The sequence below is a fragment of the Oreochromis niloticus genome, linkage group LG19 (assembly GCF_001858045.2).
Source record: "Oreochromis niloticus isolate F11D_XX linkage group LG19, O_niloticus_UMD_NMBU, whole genome shotgun sequence".
Lineage (NCBI taxonomy): Eukaryota > Metazoa > Chordata > Actinopteri > Cichliformes > Cichlidae > Oreochromis > Oreochromis niloticus.
The window spans coordinates 9,311,611-9,326,155 of record NC_031983.2 but is presented as its reverse complement, the minus strand read 5'-3'; the positions used below and the strand labels follow the sequence as shown (position 1 = coordinate 9,326,155).

Genomic DNA, 14,545 nt, shown 5'->3' with positions numbered 1-14,545 from the left:
GATGACATGCTCATTAAAGGTAAAGGGGATATAGTTTATATCTCTATCTTAACTAAAGGCGCAGATGACTTCTTGCGTGTAAAAGGTGTGGTTTGTGTTGATGAGCCCACAGTGAACTGGCAGCTAACTCACAAACTGCAGTTTCCATCAGCCTTTACAGTAGTTTATATGAGCTTTATAGACAACTTTTCAATGACTGGTCTGCAACAAAATCTCTTGTGAAATCACAAGTCATGAGTTCTGGGTCTGTCTGAGCTTCTTTCTGCACACGAAACTCGCAAAACAGCGACTTAATCACAAGATTTTGACTTCCTGTTTAAATACAAGCTAAGACGAATGTCTCTTGGTTAGTTTCACATAACTGATAGATTTCAACAGTACTGACGAATAAATTATGTGAAAATGTAAATAAAAAATACACTTATATTTCCCTTTTTTCATTTCATTTTTCATGTACTAACAACATTACTCTTCTAAGGAAAACGATGCACTGCACCCTAACCTTGAACATCGCAGATGAAATCATTTGAAAAACACATCAACAGTAGCCAAACCCCACATCCATTACCTTCATATATAAATATCAAGAACTTCAAAACAAACAGAAAGAATTACAAAGCGTTGGATGGTTAATGTTGACACATCTGAGTCCACCTTTCAACATCGTGTGAAAAAGAGTTTTCAAATGTTCAGGAAGCTTATTCCATTCCCTGGCAGCTTTAAAAGAAAAGGCAGATTTAGAGAAGTCTCTCATTCTGTGTGCAGTGTAAAGTTATGACACGAAGTTTGGGCTGGTGAAATGTCTTTCCTATCTGTTGAGAAGCCGTCCAGCCCTCCTCAAACCTCTCTAGGTGACAACACATGGACCTTTCCCCTCGTCTGGACTAAAACAGGAGGTGGGGAGGGACAGCCTTGAGAAACAGGGCAAATAAAAATCAAAGTGACCTGGAGGGGATGGCGACTATAAAGCCCCGTCAAGGAGACAGTTTTAAGGCAGCTTGGCTGACCAGTCGTGTGATGAGAGAGCGAGTGTTTTGTGATTGTGGGCGAGGATCGATCGCGTCTTTATTTCTGTCTCCAGACAGAAAGGTCAAACAGGGTTAAAGCTGATTGTCCTGAGGATGTGGCTTCATCCGCTTCCATTGTTCTTTAGTTTAATTGGGGGCGGCGCTAAAGCTTTTGGCTGGTAACGAAAAGGAATTTAGAAAAATGAGCTGGTTCCAAACAACAAAGACAAGCATCAAAGCTATAACGGTATGCAGGCACAACTCCATAATATTGAATCTCTGACAAGTGAAAGCAGCTGGTTGTATATCACACCAACGGCTTCTCACGAGCTGATTGATGTTGCCACTTACAATGTGCACACTTTAAATCAGCCTCATTTTGGTTCTGTGCCCCATTACTAGACTAGTTCAGCGAGGAAACGAGGCTTCCTATTCAGTCATCCACCTCTAAATGGACATCTTGGGGGTTTTTTCACAGCTATGTCGCTGATCCCAAAGGTGGGGTGATGCCTTTTCATAAAAAAACTGCAGGAAATGAAGACAAAGTGCCTGATACGGAGAACATCCATCACACCTGTCAGGTATAATTACCATCCAAAATAGAGTAAAGGCCTAACCTTCCCCTTGAAACACAGATATACTCTTTGTGTGAGCTATGATAGTAAATGTCAGTATTTTGCCAAGTAAAAAACAACTTTTTCCCTGAAAAGCATTTCTGCGTTTCTTACATGTTCACCCATGCCTCACATGCACATCGTGTCTTGAGTGAAATTAGTCAATATTAATGGATTATTATTAAGAGACAATCAATCCAGATGAAGCCTAAGGCCCGTCAACTGTAGCTACAGGGAAACATCAATGCCAGATTAGCAGCAAAGCATCGGCAGCCATGATAAGGTGAGAAAGAATACACATCCCTCCAGCCGATCAATCTTTAGAAATAATCGCTTAACAGGGGGATCACTTAAAATTAAAAAAATGAAGAGAATGTGTGCTATATTGTGGATTAATTATACAAAAAGGCATTATGATGGCACCCCCACTGACTGCAAAGCAAAAGAAATTGCATTTAACTCATTAAAACTTTACACTTATTCAAACAAACTGCAAACAGGCTGCTCTGCTGCAATAAAGCAGCGGGCAATTACAGCTAACAACAGCGCAGCTTATGAAACAATCCATCAATCACGTCCAGGGGCGTAATTTCAGGGAATTATCATCTGACGGTGGGACCTGCGGAGATGCGACGCCGTCCCTGATCCCTTGAAAGGAAAGCTCATCAAGGAGACTGCGGTGGATGTGAGCTGCTGTGCTGCTTTTTTTTCCTGTGCGTGTCCGCTTGGCTTCTCTGATTGTTTGCTCAACCCAAACACGAGCGTACTAAGTGGATGTTTGGTTTCCATGGAGTTTTTTTTACAGATGAACGCTCCCTTTCATCCGGTACACGCTTCTGAAAACTGCTTCATATGACATTGGTCCATTTTTTATTTGCGTCTTAACCCACACAAGTGTGTGAACATAAAGATATAGAAACATCGCACACTGATGACGTGTATTGTTGTGCTGCCAGTTCAAATCTGAGAGAATAAAACTGTGCAACAGTAGAGCCAGTGTTGCCTACCTTTGCCTCAGATGTGGGCTCCAGGTAACACAGTCGATTGCCGAGCCCCTCGGCAGCCAAGCAGAACTTGCGATTCTCCTTCTGGATGCAAGCCACACACTGGAGCACCACTTCGTCATCCTGTCAAAACAAAACAGACTTCAGTTTGTGTCCGCGCATGCAAGCATAGACGCTGTGAGTGTGTGTGCATGTGTGTGTCATCCTAGGAGAAACCCAGTTCATCCACACACATGCCCATCCTTGTGCATTGATCGGAGGAAACCCTTAAACCACCATGGTCTGAAAAGTGCTCCTTCTTCTCCCCTGAACCTCGACACCAACCACAGTTTAGTTCATACAGCGGTTAATCAGAATAAGAGGAGCAAACTAGAAGTGCAAGCAAAAGCGAGCCTAACCTTAAACCTTTGAAGCTTTGCTTAAGTTACAGTGATGATCATCTTTTGACAATTAACCAATATTCAAAGGTTTATAATCACCTACTCAGATTTGCAGCTGTACAGAAGGTAGAGCAGGTTATTTAGTAATGAGAAGGTTGGTGGTTCGATCCCTGGCTGCTTCAGTCTACGTGCCAAAGTATCCTTGGGAAAGATACTCAACCCCAGGTTGTGCTCAACGGAGTGTGAACGCACTTAGTTGTAGAAAAAAGTGCTTGTATGGGTGAATGAGCCATTAATGAGCGCTTGAGTAGACAAAAGCTATATAAGGACCAGTCCATTTATTGTTGTTTGAAAGGCCACACAGTGGTTACTGTTGCAGAACTAATGTTGTGCTCTTTCTTTGCATAACTTGTGCACTGCCATAGGAATGAATGTTCTGTCATTATGGCTTCCCTAATTTTTAACATTACATTGGGTTCAGAAGATCTTCCAGCTGCCTAACGTGGGGATTTACAAAAATGTTTATTATTTTTTGTTTTCCTCATATAAAAATGGAAGGAATTAAATGTCCTTGCATCTAGAATGAATGTCAGGTGAATTATTACAATTTCTGTTAAAAGATAAGTAAAATATGTTACATTAAAATATAAAATTGGGCATTCTTTGACTTTTTTTCCACTCCCCTGAAATACATCACTATTTGACTCCCTCTGTCTGGCTAATTAGGGGGGTCTTCTTTACTAAATCTGGTAAATGTGGTGATCAAATTATCCATGGCTGATCCCTTTGAGTCAACACAATCTTCTTTAGGCTATTTACGCTGTTTATATGGTAAAATGAGGTTAAGGCTATTTGCTGGAGCATTACACCCTATAAACGCAATTAATGGCTGAAACAAGTGAATGCATTATAAAAGCGAGGTAGTGCATCACTTTGATGTTGCATTAGTAAATATGTTTAAGATTGTGTGCAGATACTGTATATTTAAACAGTGTGTGTGTGTGTGGGGGGGGGGGGGGGTAAGGAATCATTAGTTAATGTGAGTGATTAACAACACGTCTGCTTATTGTACATTATATATATATTATATTGTTACATATGGGAATTTTTGGACCGTTGCTAGACGTGATGATGACGTCATAATATGTCATGCAAAATAAAAGTTTTGTGGATAAAAATTAGATAAAATTAAAAGACTACAATGCTATTGTATGGTGCTGTAGATACATAAAGGCTACAAATGGCTCATTTTAGCTCGTCCGTAGGGGGTTGCCAGGCAACATATTATAATCAGTCACCCATAATGAAAGTTTTATGGTTAAAAATTAGATTAAATTGCTGTAAAATTATATAAATGCTTTTATAAGGTGTCATTTTAGCTGATTGGTTGGTGGTTGCTAGGCATCATGATGACATCATAATATCTGGCATAGATGAAAACCTTCAGGGAACGAAGATGTAGCTGTATGACTGTGCAGGAGAAATTCACAAGCAAACAAGAGATTTTATAGTATTTATATGTCCATATTAATAGTAGGATGAAAATAAAGCCATAATAAATAAGACTCATTTCATAATTTAGATTAATGGCGTCTACAAAAGTTGGCTCACTGTTTTTGTGTGTAACCGTTGTTTATGCGACCAAAGGCAGATGCAGATGATGACGACAGATGTCACCAAAAACATAAATTCTTTGGGAGTACAAGAGCCGAAAAACAAACATCAAATGCCGCTGCTGTGTAAATGGGCTGATGGTGTTTATAGTGTTGGCCCTGTAAACGCTGAATTGGGCATAGTTACTCTTCACGACAGCAGAGCAAGCAGAAATTTGCTGATATTGGCTGCTGTGGGATGGGGAGGGCTGGAAGCTGCTGCACAATTGCCAGCTGCATTATTTAATGTGAGAGGGATTGTGCTGAGAGCAGAGTGCAGCAGTAGTAGTAGTAGTAACAGTAAAGCACTCCATTACAGTGCAGCACAATGCACAGCAGCGAGAGATAAAGAGGACTAGCATCTGCACATCACCGGGTGCAAGTCCGTGTTTGTGTGCGTAGAAAGCACTGCATGGAAATCAATATGGCAAGCCTCGAGGCCCCTTTACAACGCACGCGTGACACATTCATTTTCGAGTTGCTCGTGTGTGCTTCTGTCAGTGTAGATATTTTCCTTTTAGCGAAAAAAAGAAAAAGCGATGTGTGTGTGCATTTGTGTTTGTGGGTGTGTCCTTAATGATATTACCACTATTATGTGTGATCTGATGGCTACCAACAGCAGCAAAGCTTATGTGGTTTGCGGATGTCTTCCTCCCCTTCCAAATAGCCTTGTAGCTTCGAATCAAATTAGGTTAAGGTTAAATGTGGGTATGAAATTTAACAGTTGGGAATGACAATTAACATCATTAATAACATTATTGATGGCACTATCATTATCAATGGAAGCACTATACTGGAATTTAACTGGAAGCAAGGTGTGAAAACCTGCTTTAGCACTTCTAGCACAATGCTAGCATGCAGCATTAATTACGATGAGTTGGATACCAATAAAAATGAAAACTTCAATATTGTCTTTTTATTTATTTAGATGAGCATAGTATGGAGCTAGGAAGAGACAAGTTCGGACATTTCTGGCTTAATGAAATGGACTAAAACACCAGTCAGGCATAACATTACATGTACTGACAGGCGAAGTGATTAGCTCTTCATCATGGCACCTGTTAGTGAGTGAGATATATTAGGGAGCAAGTGAACATTTTGTCCTTGAAGTTGATGTGTTAGAAGCAGGAAAAATGGGCAAGTGTATGGATTTGAGTGAGTTTGACAAGGACCAAATTACGACTGGGTCAGAGCACCTCCAAAACTGCAGCTCCTGGTTGTTCCCAGTTTGCAGTGGTCAGTATCTATCATAAGTCGTTCAAGGAAGGAATAGTGATTAAGCATTGATAGGGTGGACTGGTCTGAAGAATCGCATGCTTGGCCGGGTGCATCGCTCATCTGGGGAACACCTGGCACCAGGATGCATTGTGGGAAGAAGGCAAGCCAGCAGAGGGAGTGTGATGCTTTGGGCAAACCTTGGATCCTGCCATGTGGATCTTACTTTGCAGGTGGCCATAATGTTATGCCTGATTAGTTTATATATATGTATGACTTTTTTTAGTCTTGCTGGCCACTCAGTGTGTAAGATACTAGAGGGGTGCAGCACAACAAATCTATTTAACCACCTTGAGCACAGAAATCCAGAAGTTTGTGCAACAGCTTATGTGATCTATAAAAAACCCCCACAGCAAATAAACTAAGCGGTTGCACTTGAGCTTGACATCTGTGGAGAACTACTTTAGAAACAGCTTCTGACACTTTTTTTCCCCTCACAAATTTTATAGAGCTTTCATCCGCGTGTCATACTCTAGCTTTTCAAAACAGATGGGACTTTCTCATTGAGTTCACAGGAAACTGATGAAGCTGCTGATGAAGGCCGGTGGTTCAAACCGCTTGAGTATAGTTATGTCACTGCATGCTGTCTGTCACAGTACACAAACAGTGTACTGCTTGCACAGTGGGGAGATTACATATTTAAGCTAAAGCTGACTGTAGGAACTAACAAATCTTGGCGGGGTTGTTCGATACTGGGGAGAATTATAATCCAGGTTATGTTGGTGAATGATCAATGCCACGATGAACATGGGATTGTTATGGGAAACACTTTGCATAATGCTAACCGTCTCAGATCGATATTAAAATGTGTTCGACTCAGATACAGACTGAAATTAATAGCCCTTATCGCAAAGCGGCTCTGACCTGGGTTAGAACATGCAATCAGTCTCCTTGTTAAGGGACCAAGAGCAGGGCTGATTTGAGCCACATAAGGATAGTATCGATCCAGGCATTTAATCAGAGAAGGCAACTCTCACGTCTCTGCTTCAGTCTAGCCCACAGCTGCCCCTTTTCCCTTGTCTCACCCCTGCACTGAAGTAATGTGGGGTATCTGGCAGTATCTCTCCCCTTCTCTCTCTCGCTCTCTCTCACCCTGTGTCACAAACCCCTTGTTTTTTATTCTTCTCCTCTTGCCTCTGACTTCTACACAGGAGGGGACAGAGGGCACTCACGGCTATCAATCATTCATAAAGAGAAGCACTAAGTGATGTCAGTCAGGTTGTAAGAATGGAAGATGCTCTTCTTACTCTTAAACTCTTAAAATATTTGAACCTGGTTGTCTATATGCAAAAGTCTCTCTATTGCATCGCTACAGGAAAGGTTTAAAAGGATGACATGCGAGTTCATTCTGGGTTAATTACAGCTATATTGTTAGACATTCAACACTGGCACAATGAAATTGGTTTAAATATATAATAGATGATGGTGTACTTAAAGTTGAAGGATTCTGGGATACAGCCCTCGAGACAAACACAAAGATATCCACATATCTTTCTCAAAGCTTCCCAAACATTGTGATATAAATTTTCCTTTGAAGCAGACTACTAAAACCAAGAAAAGAATTAATTTCCCTACCCCAGCGAGCTAAGCAGTCATCGTGGCATCATTTATCAGAAGAGGTCATGATTTAAGCAAAGTGATTTTGACACCAATATTTTTCCATCCTGAAACCAGTGCACCCAGCAAGAAGGCAGGACTTCAGCTATTTATTGTGTTAAAGAAAACATAAATTATTAAACTGTTTTAAAACAAACATGAAGAGAGCGAGCTGAGCCTCCAAGGGCACCTTGGGATTGAATTTGACTCAATCCTAATACTCCCTCGCTCACGCTGCCTCATTCGTATTCCTTCGTGCTGTGCAAACACATGCGTTTGTCATCTCCACTGTGTATATCTGTGCGTGCGCTACAACAATAGCACAAAGATCTACCTTGTTCCGGAGAAATCGTGTGAGTAATGCTATAGCATATCAATGAGCAGACGCTGATAATGGCTTTTTTTTCCCTCCCTCTTTTGAGCCAATCACACCCGTCTTATACTCAGGATAATCAGAATATTGGTGTTTGCATGGAGACAGGCAGGCATAGTCATGTTACTGTAAGCCAATCACGGGTTTGAACGCTATATGAAATCAGACCACAGTGTTAGTGACATGCACCACACTATTTCTCTAACAACAGGGCTCCTAAATAAATGATTATTGATGATGGCTAGGAGTGATTACTGAGCTCAAAAGAAAGGTAATGCGTCCTTATGACCTGTAGGGAAAAAATGAGTCCTGGCATTATAAATGTGCAGTTATGTGAAGAGCATCTCTTGTTCTCTCATCCGGTCTTCTGCCTTCAAACAACAAATCTGAGAAGTCCAGGGTTTATGCGAGGTGTAACTTTATGTTATTTGGAAGGCTCTCTCCTAGGTACTGGAATAAGTAGCAATCTGAATCTAAAGACTCTCAAGAGGAGCGTATAAGCCTTTGGTTTGAAGAAATGCCTTAGGTACTTCAGCAGGTATTGCAGTACAGTGCATGCCTCAACTCACCAAAAGAGCCTCTCACCGCCTTATCATACACCACACGCGGCTGCAGTGCTTTGGCAATGCACTCACTCATACATCCTGAAGGTGCTACATGAGCTACTATAAAGCTGAAGTTGCAATAACAAGCTGGAGCAAGCGAGCAAAAAGCTCCCGGTGCTGTTTAGCGGGCGGCACTGTGAGCCTGGGTGCAACGGCAACTGAATTGCTCCAGTATTTCATGCTTTGCTCCCATGAGCCTTGTATTACTACTGCTTGCATTATGCTTATGACATCATCATTCCTCCTCTTATTGAATATGTACTGAATGTATTTTACCTCAATTCCAAAGTCTACATGCTTCTGCGCAAGTAAGACGCACAGGTACAACACAAAACCTGCACGAAAAGCATCATCATCACTACTGTGTCTCTTGTTTAAAACCACAACTTTTATTTCTATGATTCCTTGATGTGAGACTGGGTCAGATTCCTTCCTATTAACTGCATTATTTTCAGAGTTATAAGCTAAATAAGCTAAAACGTGAAGCTAAATGCAAAAACTGCATTGACCTAAATTACCAACATAGTCAAAAAGTGCACTAATGCAGGAGTGTGTAAATATTCATATGGCTTCATAAAAGCAAAATCAATTACACCTCCTATAAAGAAGAAATTGCCTTTGCTAAGTATATCCCATCAAAGTAAAGACTTGTGGTGATAAAAAAAATAAATAAATCCAGACTCCACTCCTGCAGCTGCAGCAGATTTTCACTTTCTATCTCGTTCCTTGAGGTTAGATTTGTTCTGTCTTCTTCAGCTTGATATGCCAAAAAATCTAGTGAATCAACAGCAAATGGATCTGAGGGTGGCACCAAGCGGCCCCCCTGGGAGGAAGCTTGAAGAGTGGAGCACTACAGGTGAGAGGAGAGAGGCAGATCCTGGCTCCTGGAGCATTCATCTACAAACGCACCACCACACCAAACAGCAGTCTGTGCTTGCCTCCACTTGCCTTTTTGTCCCCATGTTATCATTCTATATTACACTGTGTAGTAATTCTCCATCATTACCAGAGGCCTGCTGCCAGTCAACACTGCACAGAAGTTGGCTCATACGCTGAGACTTTGTTCTGGACAGATTGATACAGCTGGTCAGGCACTGCAGAACTAAATGCAGCTGGGCAGCGGTTGTACCCCCTACAAGCACACTCTCCTGCCTTGGATTCTTGTATTACACCCAGACACACACAGTGCAGGTAGAAAAAGTCCTGGTGTTTCCCAGCCTATTTGTAGGCAGTAAAACGAGAGGGAATGACTGCAGTATATATGTGAGAGAGGCAATATATACCAGTGAATCATCAGAAAATAAAGCTTTGAAGCTGGTACTGATTGTGTAATTTATGTAAAACTCATAATCAACAATCATATCTGAACTATCTACATGGACAGCTGCATCCAATCAGAATCCAAACATGTAGTTCTTACATACATTATTATAAATTGGATATATATGCATCACAAAAGTAAATAAATAACTGCATTCGTATGCATATTTTTTGCAGTTATGCTACAGCTTACAATAATACAATGAGAACGCACTGAGTGTATCTGCATGACTATAACTGCAAGACTTGTACCATCCTTTCCTGTAATGGACCCCCAGTATCAGAGGAAGCACTGTGGGCCAAAAATGTTTGTTCCAGAACAGTCTGGTGGAGATTAAAGCTCTCTGCTGTCGGAGTGATTCACAGACTTGCAGCTTAGTGCTCTCTCGCACTGTGGTGTGACACCAGTCGAAATGGAAAGAGAAAGAGAGAAACACTTTGGACAAGAGGAGTGAAGCTTTGTTCTCATGACTCAGTGTTACTCTGTAAATGGGAGTGTTAATGCTCATCTTGAGGCAAACTGCTGAACATGCTGCCCCGAGTGCACAGACCGAATGAGAGAGTGAGAGATAGACAGAAGGCAAACAGAGCTACAGAGAGTATAAAGTCCTCTCGTCCACACATCATTAAAATCCCAGAAATCAGGGTGACGCCATAAATTGATCTTGACATCCGCTAAGATTTTAGCCTCCTTTTAAGGCTGTGCTGAGGATAACAGCCTTACAGCATATTCTTGAACTGTGTCACTGACCAGATCCTGGAACAATCGGCATGCAGCTGCATCCTGGACACATTCTGCAACATGAGATCGGTTAAGCTCTCAGTGACACAGGCCTAGACACCAATCAGCGACCCACTGGCAACCTTCAGTTACTAAGGAAAATGTATATTTCCACAACTGGCTGGTGAGTGGTTGCTAGCCTGAGTGAAATCAGTTGCATAGAACCTCCTTGTGACTGCGTTGTTTAGTAGCAGATTGACGTGATTGCCCTTAATTTACATGAAGTCAGACTTGTCTGAAGACAACTGCCATTAGCTTTCTGAGCTGCAGTTAACCCAGAAATCAATTCAGAAATAGAGAACATTCACTCTCAAAGTGAAACTTGTGCCTTACCACTGCAACCAGCACATTTGGGTGACCAGTTTCATATTAGTGACTGCCAGCAGTCTCCAGCAACAACTCGCCAACCAGTTGCCAAATAAATATTTTTCCCTACCAACTGTTTGATACCAGGTGGGCACCCACCAGTCTCTAAGCCTCCATGAATGGAGCTTTGGCAATCGATTTCATAGTGACTGCCAACAACCTACAGCAACCCCTTGCAACCATCCTGGGAGTGGACATTTTTCCAGTGTGACTGGTTGTTGCCAGATAGTCCCCGACAAGTCTCCAAGTCAAGTCGATTATATACATAGCCTTTCATTAAGTGATAGAGGCTCACATCAGTGAATTCATCTGACATTCCAAGAGTAAAAAACTGAGAAAATACCATCAAAGGGAAGATAATCTAATATCCGGTGGTTCAATGGGCCCATTGATTTTTGATCGTCTTTGGTTGTTTGTGTATGTGTGTCATCTGGCACATATGGCCACCTCGGATTCAGTCTTGGACTCTCTAATTACTGTGGGCGATCTAATTACCCAATCACCATACACTCGCACTATACAGCTGTGAACAGTAGCCACCATATGGACCATGGCAATTCATCTTGAAGATTAGACAGGTATGGCTATCACTGTGAACCAAACAGCATGAGGTAAAAAATGGCATCTCCTGCTTGTGTTAGCTCTATGTAAGTGTATATATCATGATATAGGTACTGTGTAGAAAACTCAGTTGAAAATGCAGAACGCTACAGTTCACCTGAGGATAAAGTTTATATAAGAGATAAGCCCTGTAGGCAGAACCAACCTTACTCAGGTCTGAAGATATTAAGACTGTCTACATGCCTCTGTAGCAAAGGAGTGAAGCAAGGAGGCTATAAAATGTTTGACTGCACCTTGCTGCACTACTTTGCCTCTCTGGCGGTGGCTTAATCTGAAAAGCTAAGTAAGCACTTTCGCTCCTTCCTTTCTTGCCTTCCTTTAGGTCTATGCAGGCTATTTTATGAAAAAAATACCTTGCAATGTTTCTACATGCTTGGCATTGAAGCATTACAGTGACTATGGAAAAAGATTGGGGTGTTATTGCATTTTTCCCCTGGCTACATGATGACACTGGGGAGCCTCGGGGGCAAGATGTGACAGCACCGTAGCTCGGGCTTGCACCAGAAATCAAAAGGAACAAACTCTTTTCCACTCCCTCTGCTTCCTCTCTGCAAAGCAGCCTCACTTAACAAGGGAATTGAGACTCTTTGTGGCAGAGCACACGGTAAAGGAAAATAGGCTGCTTCTACCCTTCGACAAGCAATGTGTTTTATTTTTAGGGGAAGAACCTTCTTGGAGGTCCGAAGGGAGAGCAGCACTAACAGGTGCATCTATAACCTTTCTATGTGCAGCAAGTCAAGCATGATTTTTGACTCACTTTTTCAACTTGTGACACTAAAGAAAGTCCCAAGTGGTGTGGCATGGATGGAAATTATACTTTGCTTTCAGGTCAAGAAGGGGAGGTGCTGGATATGTGGCCTACAATATAAAAGAGAGCAGTGATTGCAGTTAATTTTGCAATTTCATAACCTGTTTCAGCTCCACATAAACAAAAATAATTCGACATTTGAGGACCTGCCAATATTTTGACAGCAGCAGACTAGCTCAGAGTTGTCTTGGACACACAAATGGACAAACACATAAAAAGCAAAGTTGAACTGTAAGTGCTAATCAAGAGACCTTTAAGCAAATTCAATTTTAATTTTTGCTCCAACAATCAAGTCCTGCTTAAAATCTGTGTTTGTGAGTTGCTTTGATTTAATTTGTGTACTCTCAGAACAGTTGCTGAATGGTTGCTGGCTGTTGCCCTACATGACTTGTCTCCAAACACTCACTCTCCAAGCTGTAGTGAAAAATGCAACGCAAATGCAAAAGGACAACATTGGCCTTCAAAGTCAAAGTTGTGTCTTACCGATCCAACCATTAAATTTTAAACCGCACACCTTTTCTCTGTGAACCTCTCCGTTTCAGGCTGGCATTGTACTTTTTAGGGTTTCACTACCACTCGGTGAGTGTTTGCAAGCATGTTGGTGTCCTTAACAATGACACCTGACCTGTTAAAGTCCATCAACGAACTTATATATATATGTTACGTTCATTACACTGGCTTCCAGTACATTTTAGAACTCATTTTAAAATCTTGGTACTGACTTTTAAGGCTTTGAATTGTGATGCCCCTGCCTACATTTCCGATCTTTTAGAATCCCACACTCCCTCTCGCAGCCTGAGATCTTCTAATCAAAAGCGTGGTAAATATTATGCTACAACATCAGCTAGCTAGCTTAGCTTAGCATAAACTGGAAAAAGAGATTAGCCATAGCTAGTCTAAAGCCATATACTATATAGACAGTCACAAAGAGACTTCTGGTTATATAGAAGTCTATGTAAGTGTCCCTCAGCTCTCTTGCTCTCTGACTTCACTAAACACTTTCCTGATGACTTTATGGGCCCAATTGAAAAGCAATGCTTGTAGCGTTCTAGCTTCAAACGACATAATTAGTCAGAAAGGAGGATAAACAAGGCGTATTCTCATATGCTAACACCTTTGTTGACAATCACAAACTGTTAATCACTTGAATGCCACGTCAAACTACTTCACAGTCTGATCCACCCCTTTACACTTTCAAAACAACAAGGTGGCAGTGAGAAAAATACACAACTTTAGGTTTCATAATGGGAATTTCCTAATCACTGATGTCATGGTGACTATGTCCAGCTTTATGTGCAAAGTAACCTCTACTTGTGTTGCTATTTCAAGGCAAGTAGCAGTTACTTCCAATGACTGCCTTCCTAAGCAAGCCAACCATTGCCTCACAAATAGTGTGAGTTTTTCTATAATCAAAGATATGACGTGTATATTTCTTTAGTTCAGATGTGCAGGACAACTGTGTGCCTGACATTTAAACAAAACAAATTTTCTATTTCTCATATTGTTAATAAATTCAAACAAATGCAGTCAAATTTCAGACTTCGAGAGACAGATCTTCTGACCTGTTCTGCATAATCCTGGAGAGACTGACAGTATTCCACTTGTCTCCTACACTGTATATGCTCTAACAGTGATCACAGTGTCAGCTTCTCCAGGATAAAAATATCCATTGTCCTTTAAGGATGATGAAAATTCTTCAGAGCGCTCATCTCCATGCATGTGAGCATAGCCATAATGTGCCCCTGGCACAGGAGAGAGTTAAGATTAAACTACAGCTGAGGCATCACTGTGTCAAACTCGATTTGTTCAAGGACTTGTGATGCTGACCAGGTGAAGGGTTTGGGTGTCAAAAGCACCGCTGTGATTCAAAGTAGAGGAGCGTACAAGTGTAGAGAAAAGCATCCTGAGGTAAAGAGACTTGAATTAGTAGCAGTTACCAAATTTGGAGTCATGTCACCTCAGTGCATGTCATGAAAATGCAGGTGTTGGTGCAGAAAACAGCATCTAATTCCAACGTTCAGTGGCAGCCTCTTGTAGAGTAACTATTACTGCATAAAAAAAAATCAGCCCATAGCACTCTGACTTGTCATACATTTAAGGAAGAGCTTCTTAAGAGCGTATTAAGGGAAAGTTGTAGTGTCAG

At 41.4% G+C, this 14,545-nt stretch overlaps 1 protein-coding gene across 4 annotated transcripts in view; it reads right to left on the bottom strand.

Moving 5' to 3' along the window:
- Positions 1-14,545, bottom strand: part of LOC100702813 (ryanodine receptor 3) — a 105,927-nt gene that overhangs the window by 82,673 nt on the left and 8,709 nt on the right. For all 4 annotated transcript variants that reach the window (XM_025901029.1, XM_025901030.1, XM_025901031.1 and 1 more), the window contains exon 2: positions 2,629-2,748. In XM_025901029.1, coding sequence (XP_025756814.1) covers positions 2,629-2,748 — 120 coding nt within the window. The remainder of the gene's footprint in view (positions 1-2,628; positions 2,749-14,545) is intronic.